The sequence below is a fragment of the Nesoenas mayeri genome, assembly GCF_963082525.1.
Source record: "Nesoenas mayeri genome assembly, chromosome: 10".
Lineage (NCBI taxonomy): Eukaryota > Metazoa > Chordata > Aves > Columbiformes > Columbidae > Nesoenas > Nesoenas mayeri.
Genome location: NC_137560.1, coordinates 5373569 through 5388173, shown reverse-complemented (window position 1 = coordinate 5388173; position 14605 = coordinate 5373569). Strand labels below are relative to the sequence as shown.

The 14605-nt window shown below is 41.9% G+C and overlaps 1 protein-coding gene across 4 annotated transcripts in view; it reads right to left on the bottom strand.

Moving 5' to 3' along the window:
• The window catches only part of FAM120A (family with sequence similarity 120 member A), a 54479-nt gene that overhangs the window by 13331 nt on the left and 26543 nt on the right, over window positions 1–14605 (bottom strand). For all 4 annotated transcript variants that reach the window (XR_013922553.1, XM_080350336.1, XM_080350335.1 and 1 more), the window contains exons 10-13: window positions 11354–11528; window positions 5647–5896; window positions 4193–4307; window positions 227–436 (exon numbers count right to left, since the gene is read on the bottom strand). Coding sequence is in view for 3 of the 4 variants with exons in the window: in XM_080350336.1 (XP_080206462.1) it covers window positions 227–436; window positions 4193–4307; window positions 5647–5896; window positions 11354–11528 (750 nt within the window). In the remaining variant the exon portion in view is untranslated. The remainder of the gene's footprint in view (window positions 1–226; window positions 437–4192; window positions 4308–5646; window positions 5897–11353; window positions 11529–14605) is intronic.

The following is a 14605-nucleotide window of genomic DNA, read 5'->3' as shown; positions in this document are numbered from 1 at the left end:
TTAAAATTTACACTACTTACTTTTTCCAAATCTACCAAAACACCATCTTGGATAATCAACAAGAGATAGGAGCCGAACAGAGCTGAGAAATACCTATCAGCCTTTCACATCAGATATTCCTTTTAAAAGCAGCGAGATGACGCGGGAGGTGAACAACTGACACACCAACCGCACCGAACGCTTCTGCAAAGCCGGCAGACGCGACGGTCCGTCTGACGCCACCCACCTGACCATCACAGAGGTCAATGAGCGGAACTTTCTCCCGGCTTGCTTTGATGAGCTTGGTCTGGAATAATTTTCCATCAAAATACATCCACGGACAGCAGTGCTCCCACGGAATCGGCTGGCCACAAGCGTCGTTCGCAAACAGCGCCATATCGACGCCACTCATAAATAAAGCAGACAGCTGAATTCCCCGGGGATCGAGATTCTCAATCTGTTCAAAACAAACAAACAAAAAGGTAAATTTAATAAGATAATAATGAGATGTAATTCAAAGTTATTCCAATAGTTACATTCTTTTCAAAACTCTTGCAAACAGCGATTTCAAAAGGTTGGCCAGACTTTCCACATGCTGGTGTGACCAGCAGAACGCATCAGAATCTATCACCTGGATGAGCAAAACCGCGACGCTTGGGAAGGCTCCTGTTCCCATCCAGCTGCTCCAGAGCTGAGAGATAAAACAAACCCTCTATTTTCTCAACAACAAAACACAGGAAATTATTTCTGATATTTTAATGTTTTAACTCAATTCATTATCAAGAAGTCAGTAAGAAGTTCTAAATGAAACACTCATCTTTCATTCATGGCATGTGGTGTCTAAAACACATAAGATATATCCTTCAGCTGCACTGAGATCAGTGATAAATGTGCAGTACAGAGCTTTTCAAACAATGCTAAAGCATGTTATAGCAAAGAAAAGCTTTAAAGACACTTAAAGGAAATTAGTGGTAGAAAATATAATTTAAAAATGTATTTCGAATAATCGTGTGCTTCTGAGATATTTTGTAGGAAGTTTCGGGAATGAGCTCAATGTGAGCATTTCATTTTTCTTCCCACGTACCTCATTTCCCTTCCAACTCCTTTATAATGGATTTTTTATTAGCTTGATTCAAAATTTTGCTGTTAGAATGCATCTCTTATTAATGAAGCAATGTTTATGCATACAACAGCTTTACTTAGGATGCGGGACAGATGCACAAGGTAGAATTATATACTGAATAATAGCTGGTGGTGGAAGCAAAATTTGCTTGCAGCAAATGTATTTTTAGTTCTGGCATAAGAAAATATCACTACTAGTGTTCTCTAAAATACTTCTGAAAATATCAGCCCTTTCTTGGGAACATTTTCAAGACCTTGGTATTAAATTTTAAAATTAAACTACATTACCTTCCTTATGCATAAAAAACCTTTAAGATCCCAAAGACTATGCAGATGGTTTTGCAGATATACAGCTGGGTTTAAACTCAGCTGCTCTTTCTGTCTGATTTCAACAAAAAGAGAAGCAGCTGCTTCATATGGAGACACTAACGACATCACATGAAATATTGCATCTTTCAGTTAACCAACATATTATAGAATCAATCCATATTACTCTTTGTATATGATTTTAAATAAATCAACCTTGGAGAACAATTTCTATTGAACAAAAATATTGTATGCTGTTTGTCACTCGCCTTGTCTCAGCCTTTCATTTTGGGTTGGAATAGAAAGAATATTTTCTCTAGGAATTCCTTTCTTAGATCTCTAAGACCAGCAATTTTCACAGTGGGGTTTCTTCCTCTTTGCATTAAATCTTAAGACAGAGGCAAGACTTTGATAACTCTTACAGATACCTTTGCCAAAATCTCTACCCTTACACATTACTTGTCTATTGTAATGTATTTTGAAAATGAACATCGAAGACTAAGTGGCTGATGACACATCCTACAGAACTGCAATTTGAATTTCCACTGATACCCACAGGTACAACCACTGCGCTCCAGCAGAGCCTGAGCAAGATGCTTCAACCGAGCAAACGGGGGTTTCACAAGGCTTTAGGAGTCTCTCTGCCACATGCTGCTGAATCCATTTGTCACCTCAGAGGAGCTCTGTACAGTTCCAAACACACCGGATAACTGATTCTAGTTCACCCCTTGGGCAGGGCTGGGCCACGCGCTTCCCTGAGGACAAAGTACCGCTCCTCAAACAACGCAGAAAACTCTCATCTCCTCTGGAGCAGAATCCCCGGGGTTCCAAAAGGCCCCATAAGCACACGGGGCTTCCAGCAGGAAGGTCCAGAGAGCACCTTGAGAAGGAGTTCCAGCAAACACCTGAGTGGTTCTCCTGATGGACAACACCTACATTTAGGCTGCTTGTAAGGCATTAGCCACAATGGGGAGTACTCAAAAACGCTGTTCTCCGCAGTCTCGTACGCTTCTGATCCTTGCTGGCAGTAACCCAGCCCTGAGTGCCAGAGCGCACACACAGCCCGGCACCTCATCAGTTGTTCTTCACAGCTCTCCGTGTCCTGGGTTTCTTCACATCTTTCTCAGCAATGAGAGAAAGGCCAAATAAATGTCTTCCTGTGGGACTCTATTTATTATTTTTGCTGTTGGCATTTATTCTTTGGTATATGGGAAGAGGATTCTGGTTTTTTGTTAACTCTGCCATCACCGATTGCTAACACATGAATTTTCTACTTGCCGTGTGACAAGTTCAAACAGATTCCGAAGTGGATTCAGTTGTTGTCTTCCCCTTACGTTTATTAGTACTGGTATGGCTAAGTGCTGGGCTCCCACCAGCAGACTGATTTGGTTTATAGATTATAGATGTATAGACCGAGAAGTCCTTGCCAGGGTGCTACGTGCAGGAATGCAACCCAGATTCTGCTCATCACCCACAGAAGAGAAATAGTCGCTTGCTGGCTTTGAAAACGCTCTCGTAGACTTGGTATGAGTGGCAAAAAATATCCTTTAGAAAAGCCTAACAGCTGAAACCTGTGCGAGCTAAATGACCGTTTCTTCAGAGAAGAGTGGTGCTGGGACTGCTGTGTGTCTGTCCGTCTGCAGCGCGTACCTGAGTGCGCGAGCAGACCCAGGGAGGCAGGTCCTGCTGCTGGGGCTGGTTTCAGCAAGAACGGGACATGTCCGGGCACTGCTGGAAGCGGAGTTGGGCATCAGGCTTGCCGGAGCTCAAAAGTGCATCTGCCACGACGGCATCACCACGAGGTGCTGTCACCATCAGCGCCTCAGCTCCTTCACCGCACGGATGCTCCAGCTGCACGTTCCCTACACACCCCCACATCTCCCATAGCTTCCAGCTACCAAACACACTATCGGGCTTCAGATACATTATGTAGGAAAAACGTAGCTAAAATTATTTCCACTCAGAAAAACGCTTGCTTTAAAAAATAAATAAATAAAAATTCTACCATTTTATTCGGAGAACTTCATAGTAGGTTCTGAAAACATTTTGAAGAGTAAACAAGGTAACAGCAAAACTAAAATCTTGTATATTTTAGTTTAAATGCTAGAAGAGGAAACTTCCCTGTGAGCATCTGAAGGTTCAACAGGGAAATTCCCCAGAGTAAGACACTTGCACAGATCGACAGGCATTTTCTATTTACCCTAATGGTACCACACTAAACAACTCTATCAGTTAGCCAGCAATATTTACTTCATATAGTACTAATGTATTATTACAGAAAAATTAGAAATTGAGATCTTAACTTTGAAATCTTCAAAATAATTATTTCTACAATTCTGTATTAATGAACCATTTTCCTTTTTTTCCTCCTGCATATTTCCATTCAAGATTATGCAAGTCTCTCTCAGTTTCTACACTTAGCTGAAAAAATAGCCAGGTTAGTATTTAAAAGCAGCCACACAAGGTGCTTTCCTTTTTTAGTTATGTTTTCAATGGAAGCACACTGGCTTTCAACTTTGAACAGACAATTACTTAAGAACTGTGAGAAAAGGTTGTGCAGTATAGAATATGTTGAAGATTTTAGTTATCTGTTTAACCAGTGAAATAGAACTGATTATCCATCTTTGCAACACTTTAAAATACTAAGATTAATATTTTGGGAAGTATAGGTAATTATGCAAGGCTTTTAGTGAGACAGGCACATACACATCACCCACTACAGTGATCAATATGGATCAGCTGGGAATAAATCTCTTAAACTCTGGAAGTCACAGTTAAGAATTACCTTGAGTTCCTGAAGCTGGTCAGGTTCATAGAGCTTTGGAGACAACGCTTGGGCAAGGAAAGCATCAAGTTCTTGGCGACGAAGGATACGAACCCCCGGCCACTGTACCATATACCTACAGAGGACAACCACAATTATTCAGAAGCTTCCTTTAGTTGGTAAACCAAGTGGTATTTTACTTGATCAGAAGTCACCAGAACGCGACAACAAAAAATACTTCTTTGTTGTCTAGACTTGAACAGTGGCAAAGGCCAAAATACTAAATAGATTTGAAGTTTAAATTAGTTTGAGATCACATGGAGGAGCTACTGGCTGGGAACTGCACAATTTGCATCAGAAGAGCCTGCTGCCAGCGACCAAGGGGAGGACGGGTCACTGCAACACAGCTTAAAATGCAAGTGCATTCTGGTACCTCGAAAAAGAAAATAATATAAAGATTAATAGTCTTTATATAAAAGACTAATAGTAAAAGGTCTTTGTGATCATGGTTTCCATACAACACACTGCTCCGAAGTTATTTAGCAGGTGAATTTTATGCTCATTGTGCCTTAATGAACAACAATTTATACACGGCATGTGTCACAGGAGGGAAACAGGCTGTCCAAATAAAGGAGGAGCTCTGCCTTATGATACCATTTGGACTATTTTTTTGCATACTTACTATTCTATAAGGAGAAAAAGGAGTTTTAACGCTCAAAAGGCAAGACAAACTACGATACAAGACAAATGTACATTTATCACTCACAAAAACAGCTCAATTTTTTTCATGTGCAACATGCTAACCTTGCATTCTGACAGATTTATAAGCTATTCGTACTGAAATACTCACCCCTTCCCAAAAAGGTAAGCATCGCTCAATTCCTCAGCCAATTTTCAATCTCAACACTAAACAGGGAAGTATTTTGGACCTTGTGACTTACTCTTAGAAAAGCTGAAGTACAAAACTAATAGTTCCACTGTTGGTGATTATCGCCTCGGCCAGATGAGCAGTTCTACCACAGGGGATGTAACCCATCACAGGCAGAGCATCATTCATGGGGATTTTGCACCCTGAGAAGCTGCAATGCAGCTGTTCTTCTCTCTCAAGAGCTCTCGTTTTGCTTTACAACTTTACCAACAGAGTCTTTGAGACCCCAGATGTTGTTTTTTAGCAAGCTGAAGCCTGGAGCACAGTAAGGGTAAACTAATTCAAATGCTACAGCGGCCTCTTTGCAACACAAGACTTTTTTTTCTTTCCTCCTCTCTTTAGTCCTCTAGAGAGTGAAGAAAGAAACACTGAATATGCAGCAAGCTTTTCAGACTCACAGCAGCAACATTCTAAAAACTACACAAATCCCTTCCACTAGTGATGTTGATCAATGAACACTTTTCTATCCTCAGGGCTTAATACAAAGATGTCAGAGATGACGCGGTAAAACCTTTCTCGCACTGTTGAACCTGAAGGTTCCACTGACCTTAGTACGCAGCAGAGCACCATAAGATGAGTGGGCACATTAGTTGGATTGAGCATTGCTGGTGTGTCTGATCTCATACAGGCCAAGAACGCCCTCATTCTCCGGTTCTTGTCCTCCACTGCTTTTCCCAGCCACAGCTTCTTCAGATTAGGACATGTCCATTCCCTGAAGGCGAGTGCTTCCACCAGCTCAGGGGTTTGAGGAGACTTTCCTTTGTAAGCAGCCCATTCTTTAATTATCACCGGCGAAACTACAAGAGGGCAACAAGTTGAAAGAAAACAGCCCAAGTTAAACCACAGTGTATATATAAAACTTCGTGTGCAACAGATTTTGATCCAAAAAACATCACTTTGAGATTGCGATAGATACCAGTCTCCTGGATTACATTACCAAAGTGGTAAATCGAATTCTGTATGGACCATCTTTCAGTTGTGATCACCGCCAAAGGAAGCGCAGGCAGCCAAGTGTACACTAAGAACGTTACCGTAATATTTTCAAATTAATATACAACATAGAGCAACTAAATACACAGATATTTTCTAGAAGAAACAGCATAATTTGAAAATACAATTTTCCCCTGAAATATCTGTCATTGATCAAAAAGCTACAGTGATAAATAAAAATAGTACATAAATACAAATATATTCCATACGTGGTCTGTTAAAAACAATGTGATCCTAGTGATTTTATGCAAGCCAGATTTAAAACTTGTTATACTTGCTTGTAGTTGTTCAACTCTGCAAAGGAATGAGATCTGAAATATGTGTTTCGGGTTTTTTTTTTTCCTAAAAATTTTACAAAACATTACATAAGCCTTTCCATTTACTGCACTGCTGCCTCATAAGAGGTTAGTATTTTTGTGTTTGCTAAGCTCCCTTTCACCCACAGCAAAACAGAGGTTGTTCAGCTCTATATTGCCGCTAAATCATCTCCCTTCTTTATGAAGGCAACCAAAACACAACACAAGTTAAAAGAAAAAAAAAGAAAAAGAAAAGTCAAGACTGAGAAACGATCCCTTTGGCCTTGGAGTGACCCCAAGTTTGACACAGCTCGAAATTTGTTTGCACCCTTATTAACCCAGAGCCCAGTTATGCAGCGTGGAAAGATTCAAGGAGCTTGTTAGTGAAGCTTCAGGTTACAGCGCGGCCAGAGTCCCGGTGGGAGCCAGAGCTGCTCCTCTGCCAGAAACCGCTCACCCAGGGAGCCCGGAGCACCACGGGGCCAGGGCAAAGTCCCCTCAGCAGCCTGCATGCCATGTTACAGTTAGGGGCAGGCAAACCATGGCAGAGCTGATGACTCAGCCTAAATAAAAAGCTTCAGAACATCCTAAACCCCTCCCATGCTTTTCTTCAGCATTTTAGTGACATTTCATACAGCTCAGGCTCAGTTTTACGACTATAACATGCATCAATGAAAATAAATATTCTGATATATTTAGTCGGTAGCATCACTACAAAATCACATTCTGTTTTGGTTGCTACCTGTTTTTCTGTGTTACCAGGCTATACAGGATGAGCATCAGCAGCCAGCAGTTACCCCTGTGTATGTGCAGTTTATCACACCGGCCTTTGCATCTTGTCTAGGCCTGGGACAGCAAATATGAACAACTAGAGTGATGTATTTTATGTAGGATTTCAGAGACTTGTTTAATTGTTTCAGGTCTCAGAAGCAAGAGATACTTTTGGACCAAAGACTCTTAGCTCTTAGCAAACCAATAGGAAATATAATGAGGCTGCTACGCAGAACAGTTTTAACCTAGTAGCAGCAACCTCCCCCCCCAAACTGTTGACAATTGACATAGTTTTTTGTGCTTTTCTTTCGCATATAAATACCTCAAGCTTAGAAGAAGGTAATATTTCATGTCTGTTTTCTATCTGCATTTGTCTGAAGCTTTTAATCTGGGGGCAACATAGCCTCAAGTTGTACCAGGGGAGGTTTAGATTGGGTATTAGGAAAAAATTCTTCCCAAAAAGGATTGTCAGGCATTGGAACAGGCTGCCCAGGGCAGTGGTGGAGTCACCATCCCTGGAAGGGTTTAAAAGGCGTTGAGAGGAGCTTATCAGGGACACGGGTTTCTGCAAAAGCTGCGTTATGGTTGGACTTGGTGATCCTGAGGGTCTCTTCCAACCAAAATGGTCCCATGATTTTCCATGAGCCGATGAGATGAAGGCCACAGGGAAAGTACCGCATTTTGCTCTCCAAATGTCTGGTCATCCGCACGGTGCTGCCTGCAGAGGTCACCATGACCCACCCTGCCTCCAGAGCTCTGCAGCGGTTATCATGGGAAAGATAACCCTGCTTCTGACAGAACGGTTTAACATGAAGGTCACTCAGCAGACTGGAAACAGCATCCTCTCCCAACGCTGACAAGTAACTCCAGCACTGTTCACCCAAATTTAGCATTTAACGTAACACATGAATCTAGGACTTGTCCACATCCACTTATTTCTCCAGGGCATTTCTTATACCTTTGTCAGCCCTGGACTGGGACTGCAGCCAAACACGCCGCTTTCTCGGCTGCCGAGGATCTCTGGCCTCAGAGGAATGTTTTGTGTTTCCCTCCCAGGTCTTCCAGGCGCAGATAAGCGATGTCTGCCCTGAAAACTACAGCAGCTCCGAGGAATACTGAGGCTCGCAATATGTCCAGCCACATCGCAGCGCTATATTATACTGGTTTTCATATTAAACTTCCTCCTACTGCTAATTAGCAGATTGGAATACTCCAAGTAGCCTGAGCAACTGCACAATATATTTGCTCTGAACATTCCCCTCACAGAACCTTCTTACAGTCAATCCAAGTGCAAAGGGTCAGCACCGATCTGCGCCAGGGTTCTGCGTGCCCAGGCTCCCCGCTCACCGCAGCTCAGCTTTCCATATTCTCCTGGCATCCTTTCCATGAACTGAACGCAAGGTGTGAGGTGCCTAATACCACCAGAAGATGAGCCTGCTAATACAGATTAATCAAGCTTCATTTTTAACCTTATAATCTTTACTGACAGCACAGCTTGAGCTAAGCATGCTTGGTTTTGCAGAAGGGCTAGAGCCTTTCTTTTGGCAGAAACAGCACCGGCTGAATACAGCCTTGCTGGAGAACAGTAGAGGTGGCCAGGCTTAAAATACCAAACCTTTGGCTCCAACCAGGAGCTCGGACAGCTTCTACAAGTCTGCATTTTTCCATGGAGTGGAAAGGGCAGACGGTTTCATCTACACGTACGTATTTATCAGCACATGGGAAATAACCTGTTTCAGAGCTTGCATGGAAGAGACACCGGGTTCCATCTGCCCCGAAGGAAGAGCCGTGCGGCCAATGTGGTGCCTGTGGCACCAAATGCACCATCCAGAACTTTGTGATTCAGCTTTCCATGCCCTCTGGGAGCAGACACGGGGACATGTACAGCAAAGGCAGCACTTAGCAGACAGTTACCGCTGGGGAACCTCACTGACGCCCACCTCCTCCAACAGACCTGTTGGCTTTTGTTGGCTTTTCAACTACACAATAACACTGATTTAAAAGAAAGGAAGTCATCCATTTTATGAAACATCTATTGTCTTTCTGTCTATGTATTTGGTAATAATGCTGACCTGTCAGTTCATAATATAGTTTCAATAGCTCCTGCAACCCTAGCATGCAATACACTTGCAAATTATTCATACACAATTACTACGTTGCCAGTGTTATGGTTGGTACAACAAAGATGACAGGATTTTAGATATTAACTTATTCATTACCTCTCTACATAAACCTTAAGGACAATACACTTTTTTTTGTTTAGAAATTTATTTATTAAATTCTCTCAATACGTCTTCATTCTTAAATTTTGTCTTAATTACTGTATTTCATAACTTATTCACTTTTGAGAGCAGCAAAAAATTTACGGAACCGAAGGAGAATCAGCATCATTAGTCAATTATAGCCTGGGTGCTCAGAAAAGTTATCAAGGGCTAATGAGTGTGACTAATTTATATGAGAAATGTGCTCTTCAGACACTGATCTCTCTTTGCATCTTGCACAGCCTGATTCTTGCTACGCTGTAAGAGCGGTGATCGAAATAAACGTGCTCCCTGCAACACAGCCCTTTCAAACCACACGCCTGCATCTCAGCTCAAATCCATGTCTACTGGCACTGTTAGCTTTGCAGTCAAACAGCTAACTTTTGGGCAGATGTTTAATTTATTTTTAAGAGCATGGTCAGTCCTAAGGTAGAAGTAGGTCAGTGGTTGAATGTGTCCTGCAGCAAGATTTGCCAGAGCTCCTGTCACTAAACCAAGTCAGCAGGGGTGCTCAGGGCCTCCATGGAGAATAAACCTCTGAAAAGCAATAGAAATGAAAAGACAGAGATTCTATAGGTTTCCCCGTAGCCTGTGGAGAATATTCTAGCTTTACAAGATAAAACATTCTGAAAACTGAAGCAGACCTTCAGCACCCAGCTACTTCACCACTGCAAACGTTGTAGCACGCTTGTCAGGCCATAAGCCTAATGAGGATAATCCTGAAATAACCTCGTAACGTGAAATACTACTACGTTGTGCGACTTTAAAGATTTAAGAAGTTTGTGATGCTACATATGCTGAAATATTATTCAAATAGGGTGAATACTAATTCCCACAAAATAAATGGCTGCGATAAATGCTGGAAGATTATCATCTCCACTGTGACTGTAAAAAAACATTTCACTATTAAAAATGGAAATACAAGAGGGAATGAACATAAAATTTACAACTGATCCTTATTTTTATCATTTTACACATGGAGACGGTGAACGACGCTTTCACACATTCTAAATATCTGATTCTTAAATTTAGTCTATTGCCAGCAGACTCCTATGTATAAATACTTCTGCAGCTACTGCCATGCCCTTAATGCTTTGGCATTCCTTTAACCTTTATAAGATGCTACTGTAAAGTTCAATCATTTCCTTGTATGCATTTCATCATAAGAAAACCACTCTGGAATGAGGAGGTTGAATTTTCTGGAATTACAGTAATCCCTGGAAGCAGAAGACTAATATGAAGATTAACATTCATCCCTTTCAATTAGCGAAATGATCATTTGACAAGTCGGTTTGCAAAAGTTTAGTCTGTCTGCACCCAGGTCTGCCTTTACTTGCATTACACCCGACTTCTGAGATTTTACACCAAGTTTTTATATGCCAGTACCTGAAAGATACCAGAGACTTCCAAATGTCACTGAAGTATATTTAATTACACATTTAAGAAGCCAGGGTAAGTTAACATAGGCACCTCTCATTTTTGAAAAAAAAATATGCAAATTTGTATGTATATGCACAGAAGTTTCCTATAATCAAGTTCTGCCATATACTTTGAAAATTACATCACAAACTGGCATTACTTGCTGCAAGTCTGATTGCAGCTTGAACACACATTTTTAAAAAATAAACCCCAGAGCTTGCTTAGAAATGATAACATTTACAGGTCTTAACCTACTACACACACAGAATCACAGAATGGTTGGGGTTGGAAGGGACCTCTGGAGATCATGTAGTGCAACCCACCTGCTAAAGCAGCAAATATAACTTCAAATTAACATCTTTTTCCATTATCCATGGATCAAATAAATCATAAATTCCTCCAGCATTAGCTACACTGATGAAATCTTAGTAACTATTCGCATTCAAATCACGGTACAAATGGATATGAAAATATAGCAAAGGGAAGAGAAATAAAGAAAAGACTCTGCGGTACATACATTCTGGTGGAAGTCTGTTCTTTCTAAAAGCAAGTCTTTCAGTTTTCTTTCTGCTTTCTGCCAAACTAAATAGGACTCCGTAAACATACTGACGAACTGGCCTATAAAGGAGAGCAGCAGGAGGCAGGTCTTTGTTGGCTTCATCTTCTATAGAAACAGCAATTTTGATTTCACCCTTTTGCATGAAAGAAAGCAGAGAAAGACGACATGTTATAGTAAGCAGACAGTATTTAGATATGCACGGTCACTCCATATCAGCTCTAACAGAAATCTCATCTAGTCCAGAAAAATGTGATTCAGCAGCAACGCGGATCTTATGTACGCGAAGGTAACACCACAGGAGGATTACCCTACAATCTACGTGCTTGGCTGCAGTAAGTCTCCAGGCTCTGGTTATTCCTGTTGCTCTGTTCTTTCCCTTCTCCATCACACACCTTTTACTTTTCTGTCTGTCCCCTGCAGGTGAGGATTGCCCACATCCTGATCTTCAAATACAGATACTTTGAGGAGTGAAACAGGACATAAAAAAATACAGTGATGTGCTTACAGACAGTCAAAGACTATTTGAAGCTGATCTAGATTTCAGACAGTTATTTTTAAAAACATCCGTGCTGTCTAAAAGCACTCATCTGACTTCTTAGTGTGAGGACTTGAAACTGTACTGGGGACTCATTGCAAAAAACATCATCATGAGAAGACCTGGCCAAAAAATCCTAACTGGGAATTACATCAGTAAGGTTGGTTTTGAATGTATATAAATAAAGCTTTAGCATTTTATACTCTTTCAGAAAAAAGCACAAAAACTCTTCCAACATTTGCTCTCAAAATAGCAGCAACACTCCATGTTTTCTGTGTCTGTACATCCAACCGTGTTAAGATCGTCTTGGAAAATGACTTGACTGCATTGCTCCCAAATATCAGCCTTTACTTCCAACAATGAAAAGCACTCTGTTCTGCTACTTTCACTTAAAAAAACATTTAAACTGTCCCAGTAATGAATACCGTAGGCGACATATTGCAGTGATTACATTAGGATATTCTCAGGTTTAACTCAGATAATGCTACTTTAGGTATAAGGTACATCTGAAAGGTCTCTCTCTATACATACAACAAGATGCCTGTCACTGCACCCAGCGTGTACTTCAGGTTCCCTGTACGTACTTGTTCAAAAGCATTTCAGAGAGTAGGAAATAAAAAAAAAGTGTTAAGTAGCACTGATTTATTTTTGATGCAGCCTTTGCGAAAGTTTTTTTCTCTCTTGGGAATGAGTTTCTCAAATGCAGGTATTTAATTTGTTTCTTACCAGTGTGAGATACAATACACCAAGTTGAGTAGGAAGGTTCTACAGAGAGTTCTGGACCGTCTGGATCAATGGGTTGAGGCCAGTTGTCTGAGGGTCAACAAGGGCAAGTGCCGGGTCCTGCACTGGGCTCACAACAACCCCATGAACGCTGCAGGCTGGGGAAGAGCAGCTGGAAAGTGCAGCGGAAAAGGCCCTGGGGGTGTTGGTGCCAGCGGCTGAACATGAGCCAGTGTGTGCCCAGATGGCCAAAAGGCCACCAGCATCCTGGCTGGTACCAGCACTGGTGTGGCCAGCAGGCCCAGGGCAGTGACTGTCCCTGTGCTGGCTCTGGGGAGGCCAAACCACCAATCCTGGGGGCAGTTTTGGGCCCCTCACACCAAGAAAGGCCTTGAGGTGCTCGAGCGAGTGGAGAGAAGGGAACGGAGCTGGTGAGGGGCTGGAGCACAAGTGTGATGGAGCGGCTGAGGGACCTGGGGGGTTCAGCTGGAGAACAGGAGCTGAGGGGAGACCTTCTGATCTCTGAACTGCCTGAAAGGAGCTTGGAGCCAGGGGGGTCGGGCTCTGCTCCCCAGGAACAAGCGCCAGGAGCAGAGGAAACGGCCTCAAGTTGCGCCAGGGGAGGTTGAGGTTGGATCTGGGAACAATTTCTTCCCCAAAGGGCTGTGGGGCATTGGAACAGGCTGCCCAGGGCAGTGCTGGAGTCACCAGCCCTGGAGGGCTGGACAGACAGAGATGAGGTTCTCAGGACATGGGGTAGCGCCGGGGTGGATTAACAGTTGGACTCAATGATCTTAAAGGTATTTTCTAACCTAAATGATTCTATGATTAAATAACAGGTAGTATTTAAATGTACTAAGAATATTTGTCTCTGCAAAGTATGAAACAGAAACTGGCATCAATGGTCTTCATATGCCTTTAGATTCTTCTCCGCTTTGATAAAGAAGTGTAAGAACACGACAGCAATACGAGCTATGGGACAAAACAAACACAGCGGAAACAGGGTTTTCTTTTTATGGATTTCACATCCTGTCTATGGTCCTTATTGTCCTGAAGCAGATTTTTATAATGAATATAAGTTAACAGGAAAGTGTGCAGTGCCATTTACAAATACTTACACTGAATGGGCTTGGTGCATGAGAACCAAGTGTTTTGAAAACTACAGAGGAAGTAGATTAAAGTGTCTCTTTCTGGGACTCATCTGTTTGCACTTAGAAGGAACAATGAATTTATGTCTTAGAGACTGAATTAAGCGGCACACAAAGTTGTGGGGAACACCACTGCTCTCGCTCCTCCCCAGCTCAACACAAAGCCAACTGCAGCAGTTCCCGACACGCGGCAGCAGGTCCTTGCTGCCTGTTCCTCACAGAAGCTCTCCCAGAGCTTTTCTAGGTAGTCTTATGTGGCCAGTCACGTAGATTTATTTACTGGCCACACTGAGCAGACACAAAGTCCTGAGTATGTGAAAATGCAGTTTACCTGGGACCTGAAGGCTGGCACATAAAATAGGCAAATAATTTTTTTTTAAAAAGCCTTCAGGAATATTCTGCCAAATGAAAATGAAGAAAAACATAGAACATCATCAAGTCAATCTATGATTACATTTTAGGATTATACAAAAGGGATTTCTTAGAGCTGCTGTTTCTACCAGGGATGGGAGGGAGAACAATCCAAGTGGGTTTCAACACTGGAAATAGAAGAGACTTCACACAGACACCAAAGCACATTGGCAGGATTTTCTAGATGGAAATGGACTCTATATAAAACACACACATACATATATATACACACATGCATAGATATATAAAAACATCTACATGTATTCAGGAAAAATGATTAATTTTGTAAGTAAACACTTCTAATTATAGTAATCTCATTCACTGGAACAATGTACCAGAAGAGCAGTTAGAAAACAAGACCCAAACTCGAAGCATTAAAAAGGATGTAAATGT